The sequence below is a fragment of the Vidua chalybeata genome, chromosome Z (assembly GCF_026979565.1).
Source record: "Vidua chalybeata isolate OUT-0048 chromosome Z, bVidCha1 merged haplotype, whole genome shotgun sequence".
Lineage (NCBI taxonomy): Eukaryota > Metazoa > Chordata > Aves > Passeriformes > Viduidae > Vidua > Vidua chalybeata.
The window spans coordinates 21,540,355-21,567,293 of record NC_071570.1 but is presented as its reverse complement, the minus strand read 5'-3'; the positions used below and the strand labels follow the sequence as shown (position 1 = coordinate 21,567,293).

General features: G+C 35.5%; 1 protein-coding gene across 1 annotated transcript in view; it reads right to left on the bottom strand.

Moving 5' to 3' along the window:
- The window catches only part of PTPRD (protein tyrosine phosphatase receptor type D), a 975,596-nt gene that overhangs the window by 144,190 nt on the left and 804,467 nt on the right, over positions 1-26,939 (bottom strand). The window contains exons 12-14 of the mRNA XM_053932226.1: positions 2,190-2,378; positions 925-933; positions 175-192 (exon numbers count right to left, since the gene is read on the bottom strand). Of these exons, the coding sequence (XP_053788201.1) occupies positions 175-192; positions 925-933; positions 2,190-2,378 (216 nt within the window). The remainder of the gene's footprint in view (positions 1-174; positions 193-924; positions 934-2,189; positions 2,379-26,939) is intronic.

Below are 26,939 nucleotides of genomic sequence, written 5' to 3'. Positions count from 1 at the left end.
ACAAAGGAAAAAGAAAATCAGATGATGGACATTTCCTTGGTTTTTATTTTGTTTTGTTTTTTCCTTATGGAAAACAAAACAAAACAAAACCAAAAACAGGACAAAGATGAGAGGGATGAAAGGACAGAAAGAATGAGTAAGATCATTCTGTGAACGTTAGTTCAGCACTCTTACCTCTTATTGGTGTACCACCTGGGTGGATAATATGAATGCAAATAAGATTAGAAAGAAGAAGCATTAGTACGAGAAGAAGGAGGCTAGGGCTTTGGAAGAAGAATCAAATTAGATTTACAGAATTAAATAAGGTCTTAAGAGAAACTTGAATTACTATACTGTTAAAACAGGAATATATTAGATAGTATTATCAGGTTATAAAAGCAAGTTGCATTGTACCACAAAGGGCAAAAAGGCTATAATTGGCTGCACTGCCATTCTCAGAGTAGCATCTGAGTTCTTAGACGTTCTGTTATATAGGGTTAGAAATGTATCAAATATGCCTCAAATACTTAAAGGAAACTTTACAAAACTGTACTTATGACATATTTTAGAAAAATACTGGAAATTCTATTTAAATATATATATATATATATATAAAACTATATATATATAAAAAGAGGATATACTGAAGTCTATCTCAAAACAAACACTGCAGTTTAGGCTGGATTATGGCATTTACTGTTCTAGATCTATGTGATACATGTGTACTGTTTCTTTTAGGTGTTGCTATCACTGATAAGACAACATTTCTGTGGAGGTGTGCGTGTGCGCCACTATAGGGGTCTGGTGACTACACTGACTGTTAGTAAAATGCATGCCATGCATTTTAAGAATAATAATACTAATAATATAATAATTATCATAATCATAATAGTCTGAATATGGAAATTAGTGGGGGTGAAGTGCGCTTCAGAACTAAGCACTTACCAATAGATTCTGGAGATTTAAATACGGAGAGAAGAAAGACAGCATAAAAATATTATTATATTCCTTATAATTTGGTACAAAGTTTTCAGTTAAAGCTTTATATACTAAATCATCTATGTCACATGTGAAAAAAATCTTAATTTACATTAACAGAAGGTTAATTTACACAGTTCTGCTGACAACAAGCAAAAAGTAGGTTAACAAGACGATTTAACATCACAGGACAGGTCAAAAGCTGAGAATTCTGGGAAGACACGTGATTAAACAACTTAGATTTTACAACGATATCTATTACAATTGTCAAAGAAAAAAGCTCATTATATCCCAGTGATCAATGATCTGATCTTATTTTGGGATAAGCGTTAAACTCGATAAATTTAGAAATTTGTTTGTCTGTTTCTTGTTTTGTTTTGTTTTGTTTTTAATCTAAAGAGAGCAAAAGAATAAACTAAGGCAGGAGGAGAGTGAGAGAACTGCTAGGGAGGTGCAACGGGCAAAGAGAGAGAGAGCGGCAAAAGCTGGAATCTACATCAAAAGCAGACTTCTGTAGATCCAGAAAATATAGGATTCATAAAGCTTTAGCGTGGACGCACACTACTGTGGCTAAATGTGTTGGAAAAATGCTCAGCCAGCAAAAAAAAACCCAACTTTGTTCCATAGATTACCCAAAGATTTAATTTCCTTTTTTTTTTTTTTTTTTCAGGTATAAATCTGCATGGGAAGAAGTACTGTGCTTTATGTATTTGTGAGAGGAAAGAAGATGTGTCCAAACTGGCTAATCTTTGGTGAAGTCAAATGTGGAAAAGACAGCAATAAACACATTTTAGATTTTAATTGAAGTGTCTAATGCAGGTTTTGGTTTTGATGAATATAACCATTGGTACTCCTTGCAATTTCTGAATGAAGTCCAATGTTGAAATAAATTTGTTAAAAAAAATTAAAAGGAAAGAAGAAAGAAAGAGGAGAAAATGGATCCATCAAGTACTGCAAAAAGCAGTAAAGAAAAAAATCATCAAAAAATACAGTCACAGCAGTGAGCAATGTGGAGTAAACAGAAGCTGCAAAACACATAGAGACAGACTCTATAGAAAGCTATGACAACATCACAGACATGGACAACACACTCAGTAACACAGAAAAGGAAAGGGGAAAGAGAAATCATTACCTATAAATAAAATTTTTTTTAAAAAGGAAGAGAAAGGAAAGAAAGAAAAAGTGAGAGAGAACAACTCTGGGCATTGGTGGAAACAGTAACAAGACCCTACCTGAGCGTAGCTGCTTGATGCGGCCATTGTTGTTGCTTGTGTCAACAGGTAAGAAATCTTTGAACCAAGTTATTTCAGGATCAGGATTGCCACTGGCTGCACATAACATGGTAGCTGTACGAGTTCGTTCAACCACCTTCAACTGTGGGCCCATATCAATGGTTGGAAAACCTCGAGGAATTTGATCCTCTGAAAAAGAAATTTATAAATTGAGGAATTTCATGTCAGTTGTGCAGTGCTGCATGAAAGCCCAAATCATCATCCTGCGTAACATTCAGTGTTCACCTAATTGTTTGCAAACAGCAAACAATTGATCAAAATGCTGATACAAAAGGAAAAGTTCATTAAAAATAGCTATAAAGTTTATAATTATAAAATCAGATGAGATACATTACCTAGCATGCATTGGATTCATACTATTGTACCGTATAACGCTGATGTTGCCCTGCTTGCTAGAGTCCTTACTATTTTATATGAAATGTCAAATCAAATTACCATTATCTAATCTACCATTAAGGAAATCTAACGTTAAGGAAAACCCCTTCTCTTTATACCAGAGAAATACATAAGGAAGGATCATCATGCAGTGTAAGATCAGGCCACTAACTCAGAAGACCTAAGTTATGTTTCTTGCTTATATCATTATTACTTATCTGCTGCTGCTCGATATCTATTGCCCCTGTGCTTTGATTGTCCATCTTACAGATGGACTTGTCAGAGCTTTACTGCTACAGTGGAGTACTGTGAAGATGAATACATTATATGACTGCAAAACACTGAGACATTCTAAACATTGGAGCTGTGTGGATAGCAAAGTTAAAGTGGCACGAAGTTAAAAGACTCACAATGATATTGAATAGATACAATATTGTCTGTTAGAATACTCAGATACAGCCCTAAATTCTCATGCTAGTGTGGTTAATACTGAAATATTAAAAAAATATTGTACAAGAGTAATTGGCCTTCATAATGTGACACCTACTAGCATGTAACACTGAAAGCACAATAGGGTCAGGAAATTTCTCAGAAATCAAGTTTGCATAGCTAAAATAACCTGTTTGAAATACACAATCTCGCTCCGCATTTCCACTGCAACGGCTAAAATATTTTTATTGCAAAATAATATTAATTCCATTCAAAAATGAAAATAAAAAATAACCAAAGAAAGAGGATCAACATTAACTATAAGCCACATTATTTAATGTCTTGACTAATCATAACTGACATGCAATTGATTAGGGGATAAAACTTACAGGAGTAATTGTTCAAGATTAACTCTCTTTAGTTAAGAAGTGTCACATTTTCAAAGCTGTCAGGTAAGTCTTCAGACTTTTCTGAAAAAATGTATAGCAAGCAAACACAGCCTATAGATCTTTGTAGTTCCTGGGGTGTGATGTTGCTTATGAGCTACTTAACTACTTGCAATTACAAGTGCACACAGATAACCATAGAATGGTTTAGGACCTTAAACAACATCTATATTCAACTCCTCTGCCATAGACATAAATCTCTTCTACTAAATCAAATTACTCAGAGATACATCCAACCTGGTCTTGCACCACCTTCAGAGATAGGGGATACACAACCTCTCTGAGCAACCTATTTCAGTGCCTCACCACCCTCAGAGTAAAGCTTTTCTTCTTAAGATCGAATCAAAACCTACCCTCCTTCAGCTTAGGGTGTGGAAACCCAGGGCACCGGGAATATTTCTCTGTCTGCTCTGGGGTGTCCTGACCCCCAGGGGAGCACCGACTTTGACCCACATTTATGGAGAAAACTTCCTAAACCTCAAAGTAAACTAGAAACCACAAAAGTGTGAAATAGATTGTAGAGATTGTAGATAGCAGTATAGTATGTCACATGGGTGAGAAATTTAGGTTTTAGGATTTTTGGTATGTTATAGATGGGTTCAAGATGGAGGATATAAGTGTTGTCTTGAGTTCCTTTCTTCTTTCTTCTTCTTCCTCTTTCTTCTCAGATTTAGGTGGTGTCTTGTAATTGGGTAGAAAAATCTCACTGCGGGTCTTTAGGGGTCAGTTATTGGGTTAGAAAGGAAAATAATTTAGGTGTCACTTCTTAATTGGGTAGCTTAGTTTTTGATTAGACTTAAAAGGCCTTGTAACAAGAGATTGTTAGCCATTTTTGTGCTGTTTTTCCTGCACGTAGAGTCTGAAAAAGTCCAAGGCGTCTATTGTTCCTGACACAGAACTGTTCCAGGAGGGTCTCGCCTGCCAGGGGAGCCCCCAGGGAGTTGCCCAACTTGGGGCCAGCAAACTCACATTTCCTATCCCTTTTGAAAAGCTCCTCTCCAGCCTTCTTGTAGCCCCCCTTTAGGTACTGGAAAGCCTAATAAGGTCTCCAGAGCTTTTTCCTTTCTCAGCTGAACAGCCCCAACTCTCTCAGCTTTTCTTTGTAGAAGACGTATTCCAGACTTCTCATCAACTTGTGGCTATCTACTGGACTCATTCTAACTAATAGAAGTGTTTCTTGTGTCTGAGGCTCCAGACCTGGACACAGTACTCCAGGTGGGAGTCTCACAACAAAAGAATAGATAGGTATAAGCATATCCCTTGACCTCCTAGACATGCCTTTTTTGATGCAGCGCAGGAAAAGGTTGGCTTTCTGAGCTACGAGTGTACATTGCAGGGTCATACCAAACTTTTCATCCACAAACATCCTGTCTTTCTTTGCAGGGTAAACCTCAATCCATTCTTCACTAAATCTGTATTGTTATTTGGAATGACCTCAAAACAGGTACAGAACCTTTCACTCGGCCTTGTTGCACTTCTTCAGGTTCCACCTCTCAAGCCTGTCAAGGTCAAGCCACGTCCTTCAGTGTGTTTACTCCACCACACAGCTTGGTGTCATTGGCAAATTTGCTAAGGGAGCACTCAATCCCACTGCCCATGTTGCTGACAAAGGTACCAAGTAGCACTAGTCCCAATACAAATCCCTGAGGATCCTCAGCTGACACTAGTTTCTAACTAGACATTGAGCTGTTGACTGCAACTCTAGGACTGCCATCACCCCGCCAATTTTTTATCTGCCAAGAGTTTCACCTGTCAAAATTCGTATCTCTCCAGTTTGGAGACAAGGATGACATTTGAGAGAGTGTCAAAGGCTCTGCAAAAATCCATATAGGTGATTTCTGCTGCCCTTCCTTGTTCAACACTGCTTTAACACAATCCTAGAAGGCCACTAAATTTGTCTTTAGTGAAGCCATGCTGGCTGTCACCAATCACCTAATTATTTTCAGTGTTTCTTAGCACATTTTCCAGGAGGATCTGTTCCATGATCTCTACAGGCACTGATGTGAGACTGTCTGGCCTGTAGTTCCTTGGTCTTCCTTATCTCCTTTTTTAAAAGTGGGGTCATGTTCTCCCCTTTCCTGTTGGTAGGAACTTCACCAGATTACCAGGAGTTTTCAAATATGATGTGTAGTGGCTGCATTCTTTCATCCCAACACTCTAGTCATAAGAGATGTCCCTGTGTTTCCATGATGCCAATTAAAGTCATAGATCTGCAGGCATCCACGCATCTCTAGTACTACCCATGCTGCATGTGCTAGCACAAATGGGTTTTAAGTTGCTCCCCAATGAAGCTGACTTTCTGTCTGGTGTGGCTGGAATGTCTTGGTGCTGTCCCTCAGGTGTTTTGCTGCTGACCTGCATACCCTCTCCAGGCTCTTTCTGGCTCAGCCATCTAACTAGTATGTGTTGGATGGCATGTCCCACACCTTATGACTATTAAACCTGATGATATCTCTCTCCCCTGTCATATCTCAGTTAAACCCCTATCAATAAGCCCTGCTAGCCCTTCACCAAAGAATCTCTTCCCACCTTGGAGAGAGCTGAATCCCACTTTCATTCAGCAAGCTGGTGCTACATATAGACCATCCCATTATCAAAGAAACCAACATTTTGGTAATGACACTAGTCACGGAACCGTGTGGGTCCATCCATTTCTTTCAATGCTAATACTTGCAACTGGAAGAACAGAGGAGAAATAACCTGCACCCAATTCACCAACCATTCCAGGGCCTTGGTAAAGTGAACACAACTGTCCAGAAAGCTTCCATGACTCCTTAGAACTAGGATTTCTACCAATCAACTGATAAATGTCAAATCTTTCATCAGCCACAGGCTCTTCCCAAAGAAAGGTATGTTTCATGTCTGCTGATAAAAGTCTTTGGTATTAGCTGACAAGATTTGACTTGTGACAAAACAGGATTTTTATTACATTACCTTTCTTACTTGGCTTATATAGAAAACCCTAGAGTCCCTTTTGCATATACCTAAGTGTACAACAAAGATAATCTGTCTTGAATGTTAATAGGATGGAGTAGTAAAAAGCCTCCCTTTCTTATTTTTCATATGGGCAATTAAATACCATCCATCTGCCTTAGGCATAGAATGTCTTTGAATGAATATGCTTCATGAAATTTTCATGAGAAACATCACAATCTAGCATTCAAATACCCAGAACTGTTATATTTTTGACAGTTGTGGCTGGTATCCAACCTGGCTTTCAGGTATTTGGCAATAAACCCAGATACACAACATCAAATGGACCAGAGAAATAATGAAACTTCCAGTTGGAGAGCTTATCACGGTGGATTTCATTTTTAAGATGTTAATTACCTTTTTTCCCTCTAAGTTTATTCATGATTTGTACAACTGTCTTTACACTTTAGCAATATCAAGGATGACAGATCATCAAACACTCCATGAAACAAAGCTGAGCATCAAATCATTGAACAACTCCATCTCAGACCTAGTAAGAGAAAAGTAACTATTACAAATTTTTTATATATTGGTACCTCTACAATTTTATGTGAGGTGGCCAGAAAAATACTTTTTAGTGATCATTAATATGCTCACTAGGTTCTAAACTACTTTATATACTGCTCTTCCCATGTAATATTCAGTTCCAGTCAATTAGTTTCCAATTCATCAACAATTTAAATCAGACTTGACCTTCTCAAAGCCATTTGGTACTGTCATTTTGAGAGGCCATTAAAGGTCAGATTTTTCTGTCTTTGTGGCTTAGTGACTTATACCTGTAATATGTATTTTGTTTAGGATGACAGATACAAGCGATTTAGAAATAGGCCACATTCTTTGAATTTGTTATTTGCACTTAAAAGTGCTGAATTCCATTATTAGCATTAAAAGAATGCATTTAGTACTGCTCTAGTATAATTTCCAATCACTCAATGACTCCACAGAAGTTATTTTTCAGTGTACAATCTGAACAATGTAGAAAATTACAGAGAGAGGTTACCAGATGAGCCCTTAAAAGAGAATGTAACAAAATGACCTTGCCTTGCTTTGTATCATGGCTCTCAGTATTTCTCAACTGTCTGTATATTCAATCAGTTTGACATTGTTCACCCAAGGCACCCAGAATGGACAACAAACAGAAGCTGGGAGCCACTGAGCTGCTGGAAAATTGTCACCTTCTTACCATTACTGAAACTTTGTGGGATGTGACTGAAGTGAGACTGTTGATGGCTACGGGCTCTCCAGAAGAGACAGGTGAGGAAAGAGAGAGGCAGAGGGGTTGCCCTCTACATCAGGAGGTAGACTGAGTGTGAAGAGCTGTCTTTGAAGAGCAGCCACAAGCAGGTCAAAAGCCTGTGGGTAAGGATCAGGGACCGAGGCAACAAAGGGAACCTTGTGGATGGTTTTAAGTACAGACCCCTGATCAAAGGGACCCTATTGATGAAGCCTTCTTGCTCCAGCTACAGGAGGCATCTTGCTCACAGGCTCTTGTCCTGCTGGGGCACTTCAACCATCCCAAAATCTGCTGGGAAAGCAGCACAGCAAGCTGCAGGCAAGCCAGAAGGCTCTTGGAAAGCATGAGGGATACCTTCTGGAGCAAAGGAATAGATAGCAGCCCTAGCAGTGGGGATACAACCCTGGATCTGATGGGCACCGGTGTGAGTGAGCTGATCTTGAGCATCAGGGTTGGAGGGAGTCTGGGCTGCAGTGATCACGCATTGCTGGAGTTTGCAGTCCTGAGGGGTATGGGCCAAGTGAGGAACAAAGTTAGGCCCCTGAACTTCAGGAAAGCAGACTTCCAGCTGTTAAGGAGATAGCCAGTGAGATCCACTGGGAGACTTCCCTCAGGGACAAGGCAGTGGAACAGAGCTGGCAGGTCTTTAAGGAAGTCTTCCACTGAGTGCAAGAGCTGGCAATCCCCAGGAGCAAGAAACTGGGCAAGGAAGGCAAAGGAACAGCAGGGCTGAGTAGGGAACTGCTGGTCAGACTGCAGGGAAAGAAGCAAATGGACAGGCAGTTGAAGCTAGGATGGGTGGTGACCTAAGAAGAGTAGAGAGATGCAGTATGATTGTGGAGGGATGAGGTCAGGAAGGCCTAGATGAAGCTGGAATTGAACCTGGCAAGGAATTGTTCAAGGTCAGGATGGATAGGGCTCTGAGAAATCTGATTTAGTGGAAGGTGTCCCTGTGCATTCTAGAGGGTTTGGAAATAGATGCTCTTTAATTATATGTTGGCCTTCCAACATAGGCCATTTTATGATTCTATGATTCTGTGTTCTGTAAACAATGTCCTTGCTGCCAGTTTAGTAATTGCTTCCCTTCCAAGAAAATTTATTCGAAAAAGCACATTAGCCTTTACATTCAGATTTCAATATAAGTATACCTAAAACAAATGTAAAATACGTAATTTTACTTGTTGCTGCATTTGTCCTGGGGGTGAGCTTGCCCTCATAAATGCAACAGCATTTAGAGGCTCAAACTCATTGCTTTTGTGTGAACAGTAATTTTGATGGAGTGTTAGCTTGAAAATAGCCACAAGTTAAAATTATGCTCTTCCAAAAAAAGAAAGCATACTTATCTTTAAATAGTATTGATAGTAAAAAGCATAGCTATGCCACAACTATATATTATAAACTCTGTTCTGCTCATCACTTAACTTTTATTTCCTCTCATCTTAACAAAAAAAAAAGGTGCTGTTGCATCTCTTTTTTAGGTTTATTTTTAGCGATGTAATTATTTCATAAAAATTCAGGAACTGAACTTCCCAAGTTATGAAGGTGTACTGTCAGGACTATGTATATACAAAGCAAGAAGAGGATTTCAGTACAAGGGCTTTGACCCTTTATGGTAAACCTGCATGTCTAATATATAACCCAGCTAAAGAAAGAGGAAGACAGTCATATTTAGCTAGGATTTGTGCCACAGCTTCTTAACATTTTGACTACTTTTTTCCGTAAAAAGGTTACTTTCAGATCATGCATAGGCCCTGTTCGCAGCAAGAAGAGTGTTAGCTTTTAGAAACAGATTGAGTCTTGAAGTCTTAAATTCTGCATAGCTACCTTACTGAATCACTCAAGCAATCACAATCATGTTTTAACAAGAAAGACTAAATAGTGTGAGTAGTCTTCTGAGTTACAGTACAATATGATTATATTACTATCATATGGATAAAAAATATAAATGTGAAGTATCCAAAGCAAATTGTTATGACTTTGGTTTTGGATTACAGACTATAAAGGCAAGGTAATAGCACCAAGACTCAAGACCAAGGACTCGTGACCAGATAGTTGTCAAGAAAACTGGCTAACATGTTTCTTAAGTATTTAATTTCACCTTAACTATTTTCACCATTGAAACATCCATGTTCCAGAATATGAATTTGGAGTTCATATTCATATGTAGAAGAAAATATTAACCTGTAGTTAAATCTGTGTAATCTGCCTAACTGAAATAAATACTTATAGTGCTAGACTCTGTCTCTTGAAAATTTTGCTTATGTAAACCAATTATTCTTATTGTGCAAATGGAAGGTAGTTTTCTACTCTATTCAGGAAGAAAAGAAAGTGAATCTGTTTCAAGATTCACTGATAGGTTTGCCACAGGCAAATTTTAGTCATTCTGCAGCTCACAGAATAAAAACGCACACATGGAACATTCCCAGAATACATTATAGATACTGAAGATAAACTGCCACAATTAAGTTTATTATTTCAAATAACAATGTAAATAAAGCTTTTATTTTCACTATTCCAGATGGCAGCAGCATATAATTTGCACTGTTTTGACATCATGACTGTATTATTCAAAATCATTCTTCTTCCTACTGAACTGAATGCAGGATTGAGAACAGTAAAACCAAAGAGACTAGGGGAGGAACTAAAATCACCATTTTATAGTGAAGTTGGTATTCTGTGCTATTATTGAAGAACCATGCATATAAAGGAATTAAAAAAATAATACTAGAGCCAATTCTAATTATACATAAAAATTAAATTGGATTTAAAAGATATAAAGCACCAGAGAAGTGCCAGTTAATAAACATTATTCATACTGAAACACTTTACAAGGCAAGTTTTGGGAAATAGAAGTAATTATAAACACACAACAAATTATTTCGTGGGATCCTTTGTTCAAAGTTGCTATATACAGATGGATAGTTAGTGGTGGTGTACATCAATAAAGTAGGGTAATGGCTACACTAGAATAATAGATCTTGGTATCGGTCGGGAGTTCTCTTTAATTTCACACTATTTTAGCACACAAAGAAAGTGAATTAGACATTGATAAGATGATCAGTAAAAATTCAACATAAGAACAGCTGTCCATACCATCCCATCAAAACCCATGCACTTCGAAGTATCTTCACATACTGAAGATATGTGCAAAGCACATTTTGATAGAAAACAAATTTGTTTAGTAGCTCTGTATGCAATTACCCTGCAAATTGCAAAGTAATGTCTATATAACAGAACACAGAACCACTTAGACTGAATTATCATTTGTATGAATGTTGAAGCAGCAATTTCACATTGCATTAAGTCAGTTAACATTCATTGTTATTAGCATTTAGCTTTAAATAAGTTCTCTGTTTTAACAAATGAGTGCACTGAGCCTTTGAAATTAGATATCTTCTAATAAAGAAAAAAGAATTTGCACCTTTCAGCAGTTCTCAAAATCTGTAAAATTAGACTGCACATAGCAAGCTTTTCCCAAAGTGACCTATCTCATTGACATGAACAATGAAATACCTCTCACTCTGCTTTGACAATGACATTCTGAACAAGAAGAATTAACTTTTGTAAGTTCATCTCTCATATGAAAACACAAGCCTCAAAATAAGGGTTTATTCTCAGATTTGTACACAAGCATGCCATAGCTTAGAACAGAGCATATTATCTGAACCATCAATATGCCCAAATTTGGTTATGATTGAAATTTTAGTTGTCTGTCTGTTCTGTTCATTTGGAATGCAATAGGAAATACAAAAAGCTGTGTCTCAAAAAAAAAAAAAAGTAGGGAATCCAAGCATCTCTTCCAGATGTCCATTATCTAACACAAAGAGAGGACTCAGAGTCTGAGGTAATGAAACAAAGGCAGAGAATGTGGTCGTTTAAAAGCAAGGTATCATTTATTTAGTAAAAGAAATGCTAAACCTCTGAAAAAAAAGAGGATACAGCATCCCATGTATTTCCATATGCAAATATTCACAAGGAAAATACTATATTTTTTGCACTGGTGAATAAAACACAAGAGGACTGTAAAGGGTGGCAATATGAATTCCCATGATTACTGCTTCTGATTTAAGGCTTAATTTCCAGACAGGGTTAGGATTTAGATTATACTAAATCAGGGTTAAATTGGGACTTGCCAAGAATCAAGATCAGGAAAACAAAAGAGCATGCTTCCTCTATCCAGTCAATATTTTGAATATTAATAATATTTATGCTTTTACATTCTCCCTACTTTTATTTGAAATATCAAGGGGAAAGCAGTGCAGTGTGTTTTACACTTTTTCACATCACATACAGCTTTATGATGAGGTAAAAAGATGAGCTGCAGGTTCATATGTACACCAGAGCACGCTTTTCATGTTAGTAATCTGAATATACTGACTGGTCCAGAACACAAAAACCCATTATTTTCCTTTTATTCCTCTCCTTTCTACTCATTAGTACTCAGTGTTAAAATATTTATACTAGCAAATACATATGACACTTTCTATAAATAGTTACCTCATACTCATTCAGTATAAAGCAATACATACTGATAAGTGTAAAGCAATAAATCATCACAATCAAGTTCCAACATCTCCGTTTGAGAATGGGGTAGAAGCATCTTGTTTTCTTGCATTCAAAAGAGCAAGAGAGAAAAGAGGAAGTAAGAGCAGCCTGTCAAACGAGTTCTCAGACCATATAGTCTGCCTCTCCCTCCTTCCTTGTCATGACCATTTCTGTTACTAATGTTACACCGCTTTCAAGGAATTGTTTCCTCAATGCCATAATCTTCCTTAATGTTTTTTAATGCAGCCTACACACTCTGTAACCCAAATTGTCAACAATAAACTATAGTAACTGCATTAATGTCACAGCTGCAAAATTTAAGAACCTGACAAAGCAACTTGTCAAAACCATTAACTTTGTTGAAGTATTGTTTTTAAAGGAGAACAACACTATTTTCTGCATTTCTAGCTCAGCATCCAACTTGTACATTTTAGAAAGAGAAAGAGGATATTTTCACTTTGATAAGTGGTTAGATAAATGCCCCAAAAGACCTACTGTTTACCTCCCTAAAATAATGAAATGAGGAATAAGGGTTATGAAATTGTATTCCTTAAGTTTTAAAAAAGGATATTTCATTCAGGATGTTAAAAGCCCTTTCGGTGCAGTGAATTCAACAGTAAGGTAGTGTCTATGCATTTCAAATGATTTTCTGGTGCTCAGCACAACAATGCACCTGTATAGACGTAATGATTTGAATGTTACTGCATCATTTCAATAAACAACAAATGCAAATACTAAAAAACAAACCAAAAATACCACAGAAGTCCCATTACTGCTGAAGAGACGGGGAAAGAAGAGATATGTTGTCAAAACAGAAAATAAACTTTGAAAAAATGCAGTCGAAGAAGATATCCCAAGAAATTAAGTACTATTCAGTGTTGCACTAATGTTACTTATACAAAATATGAACCATTTTTCTACATCCAATGCTGCATTCATCTTCATTGTTCTGCAGACCACGCTTACAACATTCATAATGCTTACATGATTTCAGATAGCTGACTGTAAAAAAGCAATAGACACAGTATCTTCCCATTTTTATGTCTTCTTTCTTTGTTTTATTTTAAGTCTTTCCACCACTATGAACATGTATCTATCAATTAAGAAATCACTGGAAGATGTAAGACACAAAACAATGCCTTGTATCATATATTCCTAATATATATAAGCAAAAGACAGAATACAAAGTACTGGTAGAAGTTAAAATACATGGCATCTTTGAAACTGTATGAATCTTTAACAGAAGGAAGAAAGTAGTTCCTTTATGAGTAGATGGTGAAGTTCTTCTCGATTGCTTGGCAATCATTGAAGCATATGACTTCACTCTTCATACGCTTGAATATGAGGGAGGAATCCCTCTCACTACTTTTGTGTGCCACCACTTTTGGCAACATTCCTTTTCACAGATACCGAGACGATGCCTATCTTCTTACAGGGATCTCATAGCAGAGAAGAACAAATGTAGGAAAAAGCAGGGAAGGGAGTAGATATGAATTGCTTTTTTGTTTGGTCTGAGTTTCATCACTTAAAGTAAGTTCTTTGCCCAAACAACAACACTCCAAAGACGAGGATGCTACAGGAGGAAAGCACCATTGACTTCTGGTCTAGAAGGACACAGACGGGCTTTCTCTCTAGCAGAGGATACACACTGCTTAAAATCCAACTTTTCACAGTCCTTTGGCAAGTTAAATAACCACTGCTGACAACCTCTATGACCTCTAATGAGCATGGAGTCACACAGAACTTCACATTAACACTTTATAGTATACACATGGCTAAGGCAGTCAACATTTCAAGGTTTTCATCCCATAAAGACTTGAAGATTCATGACATCAAAGGTTCATTCTGTCACCCAAATCCAATGCTTAGAATTGTGGTCTGCAACTTTTGAGTCTTACCTGAAATTTTGCTGCTGCCCTAAGATGAATTAAGTAATCTTAGAATAGTCTGTGACTGAACATGCTTCACACTATAATAGTGACTGCTGCTATTAGAAAGGATAGATAATGTCTGTACTCTGAGTTACTGTGTGAAAGAAAATGCTCAATGCCCCAGCATACTCTGAAGCATGGCAGAGACCCTGCCTTCAGCTTGCACAGAGGTGGTGCAAGATAGCACTTGCTCTCATCTGCTAGGAGCTTGCTCCTGTCCTATGCTCCTCCAACACATTTTTCACAATAATATTCACATGCCCTTGAAAGAGGTATTGTGAATCACTGTGAGCTGAATGGAGCAGGCTCTCTGGAAGAAGGAAAGAGATTACTTTAAACATGACATTTTCACATTTGTCTAGAAACAACTGCTAATATTTCTCATGGAACTGTAAATAAGGAGTGATCGGGGAATTCATTCATTAGATGTTGAACATAGAACAATATCAGATTTACTCAGCTTTGCTATAACTATAGCTACAACTTACTTGACTAATTCCAACACAAGTTATATTGTCATTAATTTGAAATAAGATCTTGGCTGGGCAGAGGAATATAGGATGTTAAAAAGTGTTACTTTTAAAAGACTCTTTTATATGCTGAGATCAAGGTTCACACCTCTAAGCACATCATAATTATTTTAACTACTTTTTCATAATTTTAAATAATTATGAAATTCAGTGCTACTTCTAAAAAGGGTAATGAAATCAAAGTCCACAACAGGCAGCCTAAATTAAAATTTTTTAGTCTAGAATCTGAGTGGATATATTTAAATTACAAATAAAATGTGGTCCATAATATTTTTAAACATTTGCATTGTAAATATTAAACTGATTTTATGTATAGTATAGGCAAGCTTTTACACAGTTTCTGTTTAATTTTCTCACCAACTTTTATCCATCTAATCAAAGACCATCAATCATTCCTGATCTTTTTATATTATAAGGCTGGGCTGTTTCCAGTTGATTTTGCTTTGGTTTGTTCTGATACTTTGTAGAAGAAATTTCTGCAAATGAAAATGATAATTAGTTAAGAAAAAACAGTGATGCTTCAGTTTCGGTGGAATACTTCACTGGCATGTACATAAAAAAAACAGTTGTTCAGTGTAGCTGGAAGTCATGGACCTCAATGCTGTTTGAATAGTCCAGTGTGCCAGAAGGTTGAGAGTCATCACGTCAGGCGGGGCAGGGGTGGATAGGGGAAGAGAAACAAAGAAAGAATAGAAGAAAGATTCATGTTATGTCAGTTACTTGCAAATTCATCACAAACTGTTTTGTGATGAATAGTTAATGAAGTCAAACAGCTGTGGAGAGCCAGTTCCTGCCTCTGAGCAGACACAGTGTGGCAGAGTAAGCTTAGCATAACATTGTATATGTCGAGTACATCAAAACCAGTGTAACCACAGAGAACCTCCACACCAGCTTTGTCAACAGACTTAACATCTGGTAAGTTGCATGAAGAAGGTACAAGTGAAGAAAACAGAATGCTTGGTAACATAAGATGTGGATGTGTCCAGTGGTGAATTAAAATTTAGTGGAAGGCCCTACGCTACAGAAGTAATGCAAGCAATTGACTGAGAGGGTCAGGGTTATGTATGCTTTCAATAACAGAACTGTTTCTCTTTGGATTTATTAATAGTAACATCTGTCATCCATTTTACAACAATATAAAACTCACGTCTTTTAGAGAAAAGGGATTGAACTATTTCTCCTCTAGGCTGGAGAGGTAGGCATGAAGATTTTTATATGTACTCTTTAGAAGCAATTGGGAACAGGTCAGATGTTACAGTAAATGAGAAATAATTTATATCACTAAACAAATACATAGCAATAAATCTCAGACCACACAAAAGTATTTCAGTATTCCAAGATTTTTTTGTACCTGAAGAAGACTTAAAAATCAATCTGTGCGTGCTAAATAACTTTCTGCTTTTATTTCATTATGGCATTCTGCGTTGAGTATTTGAGTATGTATCACTTTAAGAGATACAATATAAGCTGTTCCATTAAATGAAATGTAAGAGAGGTTCTAAAACGAAGAGTTAGCTGTTTTTGACTTTTCTGTAACTTCCAACTCCTTTGGCAAAGGAGGAAAGTATTTTGCTAATATATAAGTAGCATTTTGTGTGTGTGTTCTTTCTTTAAATATTGTGCTTCTAGAAAAGTATTGTCTAAACTAATTATTATGATGTATCCTGATATTCATCCTTTCTGATTTTTAACCTTTAATATGACATATTTAAGCCTTTATGACCTATTGCAGCTATATCTCCATAAACACTTTTATCTCCAAAGCGCCCCCCCTAACATTTTACTGTCCTTTAAAAACCAAGTAACAACTTCAAAGACCACCAGCAAGAACTTTGAGAAAAAACAATCTCTTGTATTTTGGTCCTAAAATGTTTATGCTTCTTTATTATCAGTTAGGCCAACATTTTCTAATTCTCTAACTTTTTGGCATTTAGCAGCTGGCTTTCCACAAAAGTCGACATCATGGAGATGACAACTGCAGAAACATGACAAAGGTCTTGCCTGAACACACTGAATATCTCCCTCTGCCCTAAAAAGTCTGAAAGATCTTGGAAATTATCAGCACGTACCTCACAAATCTCCATGTGTGTTGCTGATCATGCTTTGCAGTTCACATAGGAAGTAAGACTATGTGAGCTTCTATTACTAACTCAAAAGAGAAACAAAACAATGTTTTTACAAGATAGTGTCCTGCTGAGGCCTTCAAAAACTGACAAAAAACATACTTAAATGCTTCTACCAGTTTTATAGAAACTTAAGAGAAACATCTTTCTCACAAGTAAAAATTTAAAAATGCTTCCAGAAAAATTACCACACATAGCACTCTTATGTTGTGCTTGAATTTGGACAAAGTATTTTATTCCAGGAAAAGAGAAAAAAATCCTTAGAAAATACCTCATTTTACACCAAAACCAAAAATGTTACCAACTAAGAGCTGTAAGTTATTGCTTCCTGATTCAAATTTAATACAGGACATCAGAAAGGGTTTAGGATATAACACCTGCAATTTTGGGGATTATTTTTCAAATGATTCTGAGTCAGGTAAAAGTGTATATTCATTATACATCAGGCAAACATGTAGTAAGGCTAAATCAACTGATGCACAACACATACAAGGCCAGTGTGTAACAGTTTAAATTATGTGATTTCTTCTGAGTACATCAGATAAGCTACAGAAGGTTTCAGATATCTTTTTCTTTCCTATTTTCTTCACTACGTGGTAAAAGTTCTTTCCAATTAAGGTAAAAAAAAAAAAATAGGTATTATTTACGTAACATGATTTTGCAAAGTGTTTTAAAAGCAGACGTATTCATTATAGTGAAATATGGGTACAGTTTGATCTTTATAGCTCCATAAAATCAGATTTTTTAAAATTTCATAACTAATTTCTTATTTTCTAAAGTATTTAGTAATATTCAAACCACTGCACATTGAAAAAGATCATTCAAAACCTATTTTCAACATTCTGTAACATCATGTAATAGTACAAAAATCCTCCATATTTCCTAAATCTAGGTATTCTGTTCAAAATAATCATATGCAGAAAAATATTTCATGATTATCTTCCAATGGCTTTAAAAGTTTTTCATTACATAATTTGTCTAACTTAAAGATACTGAGTAGTCTCATTGAGGAAACTGACTGTAATGGAACTATTTACACACATCTAAGCATGTTGCCAAAACAACTGTCACATTTTCTAAGTTCACTGCTATTTCATTTCGTAAGTTATTGCATCTCATTTTTTCTTCCTACACCAAAGCAAACCAGATAATTTACAAATTTTCCCACACACATGACAAATTTTACATTCTCTGTAACTGAAGTCAACTTGCATGCATATCACTTGTCTGCCTGAGATTCATAAAGTGCTGTTGAGATTTCATGCTGAGTATAATAAAATTTAGATATGCATCATCAAGAATACCTCATTTTACCATGATAGTAGGAATAGATCTTATGCTAAGCAAACACAGCATTGCAGAGAAATACATGATTATTTTCTTGTATCATGGAAAGAACAAGGAAACCACTTAGAATTTATTCTTATCAAAGCCATCAAACTTCTTAAGGCCTGAACAGGCAGTCTTTTTTACACAAAAAACACTATAAATTAGTTACTAGAAAACCAAGATAAAAGCAAAAAGAAATTTCCTAGTTGCTATTTTGGCAATGCAGTTGAACTAACACACAGACATGCAATAATTGATTAGAAGTTCCATGGTATTTTATCAACATTCATGGCTAACAACTATGTTTTAGATCACAATAAGATGCTGAGGCAAACGGCACTGAGCTTTTAGCACTATACCAAAGTACTGAATATTAGCTAAATAGCAAAATTACCAATTACCACTACCGCTTGTTCTAGCAGCTCCATGTCGATCAGCCTGCTATTTAGAGGTTATAAGACTGAAAGGTCATAGCTGGAGGTTGTAGAGAAGTAAGGGAAAACTACACTCTAAGGCAATATGAGATGTTTGTTTAATAATTATTACAATAAAGCATGTATGTTTTCTATTCTTTTGATGTGTATATAATACTAATTATCAAGAGAAGAAGCAAGAAAAAGAATAGATGCTGTAAATCCTAGAATTTATATTTAGCACATGTATTGCAGGCAAAACAAGGACAGTATCCCACAGAATGATCTAGAAATTGAATAGCACTTTTGTTAGTATTATTAGCAGTGTTGAATAGAGACATTCATTTTATATTGATTTTATTTTACTGTATCCTTAGTATTCTAAGTGATTTCTATTGTTCCATCTGCACATAAATTTTATGTGTTATGTATTGTTTATGTATTGTTATAGTAAGGTTCTGCCTTTCTGTATATTTGCCTTTCTATGTATTTCTCTACCAGTAGTGTAACAAGCTATGTTTATTTCCTTAAGACTATGGAGATGAATGCTCAGAAGATCCTGAGTTTTAAGCTTTGGTCTTCCTGGTATTTTTATTCTAGAGACAAGGACCTTTTAAAACCTTTTTTCCTTTTCCTTTCCCTCAAAATTTTCTTTCAACAGAGGAGTCTTTCAGCCAGTGTTTAGTCTTCTGTTCAAAACCACATCCCTAGAGAGTTGTAACTATTTTGTCAATCTCTCAAAAGCAAAGATAAGAATTTAAAGTACTCCTTTAGCTGCAAAATTAACTCCTTGTTCCCCTCCCGTTGTTAAATTCATTTAAAATTGCTGGTGCTCTCAGCTGTGGTCAACTGTAAGGCATCTGTAAGGCAGATATCTGTAAGGTAGAGTTGGTGCAGGACATCTCCTGAGATTCAGCTACACAGTGCTGGCACACACTTTACACCAGACAGCTCCAGTGAAGGATCTGAAGTTAGTCCATGTACCTCCTGTGGCTAACACCAGAGGAAATTAAAATTTAGGAAGATTTTATTGCAGGTTTTGAAGTTATGGTATGGATGGATTACTTTATCTCCAATATGACAGCTGTCCCAGCTCTGGTATTGCTTTATCATGTCAGATAAACACTCTACTTGCAGCATTGAGTACTAGAAGTAAATAAGTACAACAGTAAGTAAGATTTGGTGGTAACAATACTATTCCTGAGTGTGACAATTTACTTTTCCAATTCTGAGACTACCATATGTGATCAAACTCCCACCTCCAAAGTTGTTTAAGAGATGCTTAAGTGTGTACTGCTTTGCAAGATGTAGGTACAGAAAACAATTATGATGACACACTGCTTTCTGCCTTTTGTAAGATGTTTTTCATATGGAAAGGGACAGCTAAGTTCACTCAAAATTTGGTGGGAGTGTGTCAGCCTACTGGAACATACAGGGTAAAAGACTGTGGGTAAAACTCCCAGAAGAATTTTAGCATGCAATTCTGAAAGAAGAAATGATAGAGATGTAACATCTGCAATATGACGATGCATGTGAGATACTTGCACTCAGATTCAGAACAGCATAATGATCACATCTGCATGCAAATTCCAAAATTTAAATGTGATGAACACATATGTGGTACTTAAAAACTGAAAAACAAGCCTCAGTTTCTTTCTGAGCAGTGAATGCAATAATCACTCCACAGATATTAACAGTAATTCCAAGCTTTTCAGATTAACTAATGCCATATTTGATTCTGTTTTTTTTTTCCTTAACTTAAAAGGAAAATCTAGCTCATACTAGAATATTAAGAGCAAAAGATGATGTATATTTCTTTTTGTATTCCAATGAAACTACTAGTGCCAAGCAGTCACATTTTATTTCAGGGATTATGAACAAACAACTTTGTTCATTAAGTTTGTTCACGTTGAGTCACAGAAATTAAAAAAAAATCCTTAAATCCTATTCTACCATTTCTAGAATTATTTCTTAACTTCATGTTCACTCAAATGAGCATGAAATCTTGTGGGAAATGCAAAGTATTAAAAAAAAATTAGAAATGTTTGGCTACATCTAGGCACAGATTCCAGCTTGTGAACTTGAAACCCACAGGTGACTAGAATAAACAAAAGCATATAATATTTTAAATTCCTATAGAGAACTCTACAGAAATCTTAGTAAGTACTTTTAGAATGATAGTAATTAATTTTCGCTAATAGTTAACTAATTTTACTTTTTTTTTAATAATTTCCACAGATAAACATATGATCTTAAAACCAAATCAGAGACTTTCAGAAAAACATAGAAAGCAAAACTCTTATCCTAGAAACACATAACATTTGAAGCCGCCTTCAGAGAGTCAAGATTTCACTTCTATGTTTTAGTGAAGAAAACTGAAGGACTGATTATACATTTTTGTAGTGAACATATAGATGTTAGGAAGAAGAGGCTTCTTTACAAGGCATATGGCCAGGACACTTGAACTTAAACACATATCACCTTCATATGTTCACATATCAGCTTGATATGACACTCAAATTTAAACACATATCAACTTCATTTCTGTTGTGATACAAGTAAGGAACAAGTCACTGAACTACGCTGGATTTGGGCAAGGATGTCTGCTTCTGTATTTCTTATACTAAGTAGCATTTTTAGAAGTTCGGTAAACTTCTGTGTGACTGTTTTAAAGTTCCATATCTATAAGAAAATATTATTTTAATAAGCAAATGACCAATAATGAATCATACCCTGATATAAGTTTAAAAACAGTTGGTACAATTCTTCAACACAATCTGAATTCGTAGCAAAAGACAGTTTGTGCACTATGCAATGATCCTAGAATCTAGCAAACAGCTCTGTGGTTCATTTCCACAGCCAGCTGGTCTTTCACAAAAAATGGTTCCATGTTCTCTGTGTAAGTATTACTCATACACATGGAATAAATCTGTTCTGCCCAGGGTTTTCACTCAGATCTCCATTCAGTATCTCTCAACAATATTCTCTTTCAAAATAACAATGGACTGAAGGGTTGAAGGACCTCAATTTGTCCCAAGATACAGACAGTGACCAATAAAGCATTGCAATTGGAAAGTAACAACCCTTGAATTTCTCAGCGCTCCCTAACTCTTTCACAATGCTTGGTAATTCTTGAGATGCCAGTACTCGCAGAGTTCAACTGCTTTAAAACCCCCTACTCTCCCTGATGATTCACTCAACCGGACATCACACCACCAGTCTGGAAATAAGTTACCCATTCTCAGAGATGTTAGAAAATGTGTTTCAGCAACTCATGTTCCAATATTAAAATAAGCCTTCTGGCACATGGATTTCAGAGGTAGCTCTACATCCACATGGTGAAAGGTAATATAATTTCATTGGGTTGTGTGTGTTTTTTTTTTGTGGTTTTTTTTTTTTTTTTTTTTTTTTTTTTTTTTTTTTTTTTTTTGAGATTGTTGCTCAATTTATCTTGTGGTCTTGCTACAATAGCAATGTTTTGTTTCCTGCTGGGTGTAAGAAATACATCTCTGCTGGAGAAGGAGGGGAACTGCCCAAGACTGACTTTGCAAATTCTTCAAATAGCTTCAACCTTTGGTTAAGTTCAATACATGCCTTTATTCTCCAGTAATACCTCATTCTTACTTTTGAGGAATTTCAGTAGAAAAAACTCTGAACTGAGTTTTAAGGGTCAGAGCTTCAGATTTTACACTGAAGATTCTGTTTTGACAGCCATGTCATTGGGCTTTTTTCTATATACAAACAAATTTGTATAATAAAACATCTTCTAACCAAAAACCTCTACAGAACACAGTATAGTGATTCTCATCCCTCTGAAAACAAAAAAAAAAATCCAAAGTTTTCATTGATTTAGAAAAGATGTTGTTATCAAGGACTGCAATTTTGAGCAAACAAAAGCAGCAAACAAACATATTCACAAAAATAAATAAAACAGGTCAGCATTAAGGATTTCCTTCTCTTTATTTATTATCCCATGCACAGAATAATTAATTGGTAATATGCTTCCAGTTTTATAATAACACAGTATTTCAAAACTGAAGACATTTATTACAATGTCTGTGCAGTGTCTAGATGAGCACATTTAACCTCTTTGATTATATCTTTAGTAGAACTTCTCTTCATCTTTAATTATCAGTATTATTCATCCTCTGCAGATTCTTTAGCAGACTTTGTGAATTTAATCAGAATAATTATGTTCCCCTGTATGATTAAACTTAAGCACATTCTGATTCTATCCTCACTACAGTTCAAGCTGATATCACTACTCACAATAGTGATCATATTTTTAAGTTTGAAAATTCTATGAAAGCCAACTGTGTATCAAGTTTTACAATCAGCTGTTTTAAGAGATTGTGAGATATTCAAATTCAATCCTGAATCAGTGTCTACACTGATAGGCACAATACAGAGAGAAGGGATGTTTTTATAAAGAATCTGCTTTAAAATTAGAGTTTACTACAAAACATAGGGTCTACTATAAATAGAATGTTTTGTCAGTAACAATGAAAACAAAGTATTTTGGTACACACAGTCAAAATACTTCAAGGCACTTCACCTCACCACAAGCCAACCATACACTTTGTAACATATCTGCATAAAAGGTTTTACAAACTGATTTTCATATAAGAGACTTTAAATTACTTGTCTGCATTTTTTGTTGAGTAGGTGAAAGAGATTTTCTCTCTCTAGCTTCTGAAAAGAAAATAAAATGGCAGCTGTTCGGAAAATACACAGAAGGAATACAGCAGGGTTCCTCCATAACCATGGGTGACCTGAAAAAAATCTGTCAGGACATATTTGCTTTTCCATTTTTCCTTTTTTCCATTTATGAGAAGCTACATTACAAAAAATACCAAAATCTTCACATGGATTATTACCATGTTATAATAATGGTGAATAAGTAAAATAAAAGTTTAGAGTGGACTTTCTTAACGAAAGAAAATGAGTGGTGTATTTTTCAGCTACACAGAAAATCATCAGGTCACAGAGCATATTTGCTTTCCATATTGCTTGGGGAATACCAAATCAAATCTCTTTTTTATTGCAAGATGCCGAAAAGGTAAATAGAGTTCACAAAATAACATCTAACTTTAGGAAACACCTGAGTAAAGTAATTCATTGTGCAAGCTTGGAAGATTAATGTTAGAACTCTCTTAGAAGATAGTTGTAAATAAATAGCAGTTCAGGAGAAGGAGGGTGAGCACAAAAGTAGGGCAGGAGTGGAATAATGAAGTCTTTTAGTCAGTCATAAGTAACATCAAAAAGTACCTTTAGGTGAAGAAATACAGTCCTCTTACCAAGTCTAATTTAATTCAAGGAAGAGTGCTTTCGTGTATATATATATATATATATATATATAAAAGTGGTACTATATATAAGAGTGATTTAAATATGGGCAGTAAATGATAAATAGTTTGCCAAACTGCAGACGCCTGGATAGATGCAGGAATTGTCTACCCTTGAAGCTGATAAGTATAATTGGTCTGCATAAACAGGCCCAAAATTTGCATTTTGACGTTTCAGGATATTCTGTGATTTTGAGTCAAAATGTGCACACTCCTAACATATCTGTAGTTGACACCAACTTTCCCCTCCTCACCCCCAAATCTGCTTTTAAATCACCCTTTGAAAGGGTTTCATTAATTTATTTTTTTATTCTGGGGATTACTTTCATTTAGATAATTACTTTTGCATTGTGCGAATGAGTACTTACTTAGAATAGCACATAACAATATGAGCAAGTCAGTGGTCAGTTTATTTCAATTCTGACGTCATATAATGCTTTCTGGGCCATGAAACTGGATATTTACATGCAATGAGTGTTTCATATCTAGATTAATAACTGCATTTTTCTAGCAGCTTCTATCTATTCCATTGTTAAGGTTTTGTGGCAAGAACAGTATCACTATATAGACTTGCAGAGCGTCCAGTACAATGGTGCTTCAATTTTGATTGGACACATAGAAAGCTATTGTAATACAAATACAGTATTTGTTGATTGAAAGATTAGATAAATAAAGGAAAGCTGATGAGACCGTATTATTCTGTACAGGGATTTTGAATCTACTGTTCTATTATTTTTAAAAAAAACTGAGTGCTGTTCGTGACAATGCAACATTTTCATTCATTCCACAGTGGAGAAAATGCAAAATAATGACTTAATATATGATAAGAGTATGGCCAGTGAGAATAGGTCTATTTTGGTAAATAAATTACTTTGAGCTATCATATGCCCCAAAGTAAATCGACAGCTTCAAAAGTTTTCAATAAGCCATTAGTGTGCAAAGATAAAATGATCTACTTTTGCAGAGAAAAAAGGCTGGTACAACAGCCAAACTAGTTGATTTGTTAAAATTCAAGGCTCTATGCAGGCTGCTAGAAAAAACGTTTAACTTTACCTTTCAAACAGAAAGATGAGAATCTGACACATTTTAAATGGCAGTTTCTGGGCTGTCAGTCAGAGCAGGCCAAGAGACGAACACTATCACTGCAAGTTATTGTGGACTTGCCAAATTTATGCATAGAAACTAGACTACTACAGTACTCTAAGATTGGGATTACAGAAATACAAGAAAGAAAATGAAAAAATCAGGAAAATAAAGATGTCAGTGATCAAACATCAGGTCATAAAAACCCAAATGTATCTGTCATTTTATTAGTTCTTTTTTTTTTCACTATGAATGATTAAATAAACCACAGTTATCTACACAATGGCCTTCAAAGCAAGAAAATGAATATCATCAGCATTTGTCTTCAATAGCCTAAACGTGCTTCATGTCTTGTCTTAGAAAAACTAACATAATTATTGCTGTTAATACTGTTCAGCCAAGAAGCATTGCTTTTCTGCAGAGTGAGATGCAGAATACTTTTATTAAAAGGAGAATTATATCACAATAATATCTTGTCTATTTGTTTTGAGACGTGTCCTTGGAGATCACAAGATTGAATTTCAATTAGATTACACTTTTGATGCTCTGTAAGCATAACCAAATGTAGCTGACTTTCATTTGGACAGAAAATATTCTTTCATGTACAGATTTGAAAATGTTCATGATCATACATAATGAAAAAAAAAAACTGGCAATGGGAAACACCAACTAGGTCAATAATCTGCTTAATTTAGAGTTCTTCCCAATGATCCATTTTACCATATTTTTTTTTCTTCTCACATTATTACTATTCTTGACCTATGACCCCACATATATTCTGTACTCCTTCATACTTCCCCAGCCTGAATCTTAGTGACGCATATCCCCTGTGTCTTCTATCATGATTGCTATCACATTTTTCAAATTAATGAACACTGAGTGTATAAGCATCTTTAACTAGCAACAAACTCAATTCTGTTTTGGCTGATGTGCTTTGTTGCAACTTCACAGCTCATATGACAGGGGAATTGTAAAAGGAAAGGTTAGACAAGGAATGTTGCTGCATTTTCATTGTCTAATAACTTAGTTAAGCAATCTGTTGACTCTTTTGCTTCTATTTAATTTGCTTTAGAATAATTAAACACTGGTATGTCTTTTTAGAGTGACGTTACGAAGGGGCTGCTTAACCAAATATTTAGATTTAGGTTTAAGTCTAAAATAGAAGGTACATATTATGATGGAAGTATGAATCACAAAACTGACACAGAACTCTAATTAATATGAGTCTGGTAAAAACAAATTATCAAAAAACAATTAAAACAAACAAACAAAAATACTATATTGATGTCAGAGTATAACAACAACTCATCTGTAATATAGGTCTGCCTGTTATCACCATCCCATTTAACTCTTGAATAGTAAGTTACTGTAAGTTCTTATACAAGTTTCACCCTTCTTCCTTCCTTGAAAAGCTAACACCTCATGTGAATGTCATCACTTTGTTCATCCTTTGTGTGTGTTATGTTTTCTGCTTTATCTAGTTAAATAAAAAGCTATTTCTGACCCATGAATTACCCTTTCAAAATTCATACGTTTGGCATAAAATTTAGTGGAATTAAAATGGACAGTACTCTATTTGGGAAAACTTTGCATTTACTCCTACTTCTTTTAGTTACAAGTCTACATACAATTCAGTCTGATCCATCAGTTGCTAAGCTGGTTTTTTTTTTCCCACTCCTATTTGAAGTGTTATTTAAAATACTAGGGAACTAAGAGTTTCGGAAAATCTTCAGTTCTAGGTGGCACAATTATAGCTGAAGAACTGACAGTAGATCTGAAGACTGGTAGGGTCAAAGTAACATGGAGCTTGGGTGACTATTAAAATAGAAAATAAGAATTGTTAGTAATAACAGAAGTGTATCCATAATAATACTATTTTAAGTATTTTAGTAGTTACTATTTATTCAACAACACAGATATGGCTGGCGATGTGT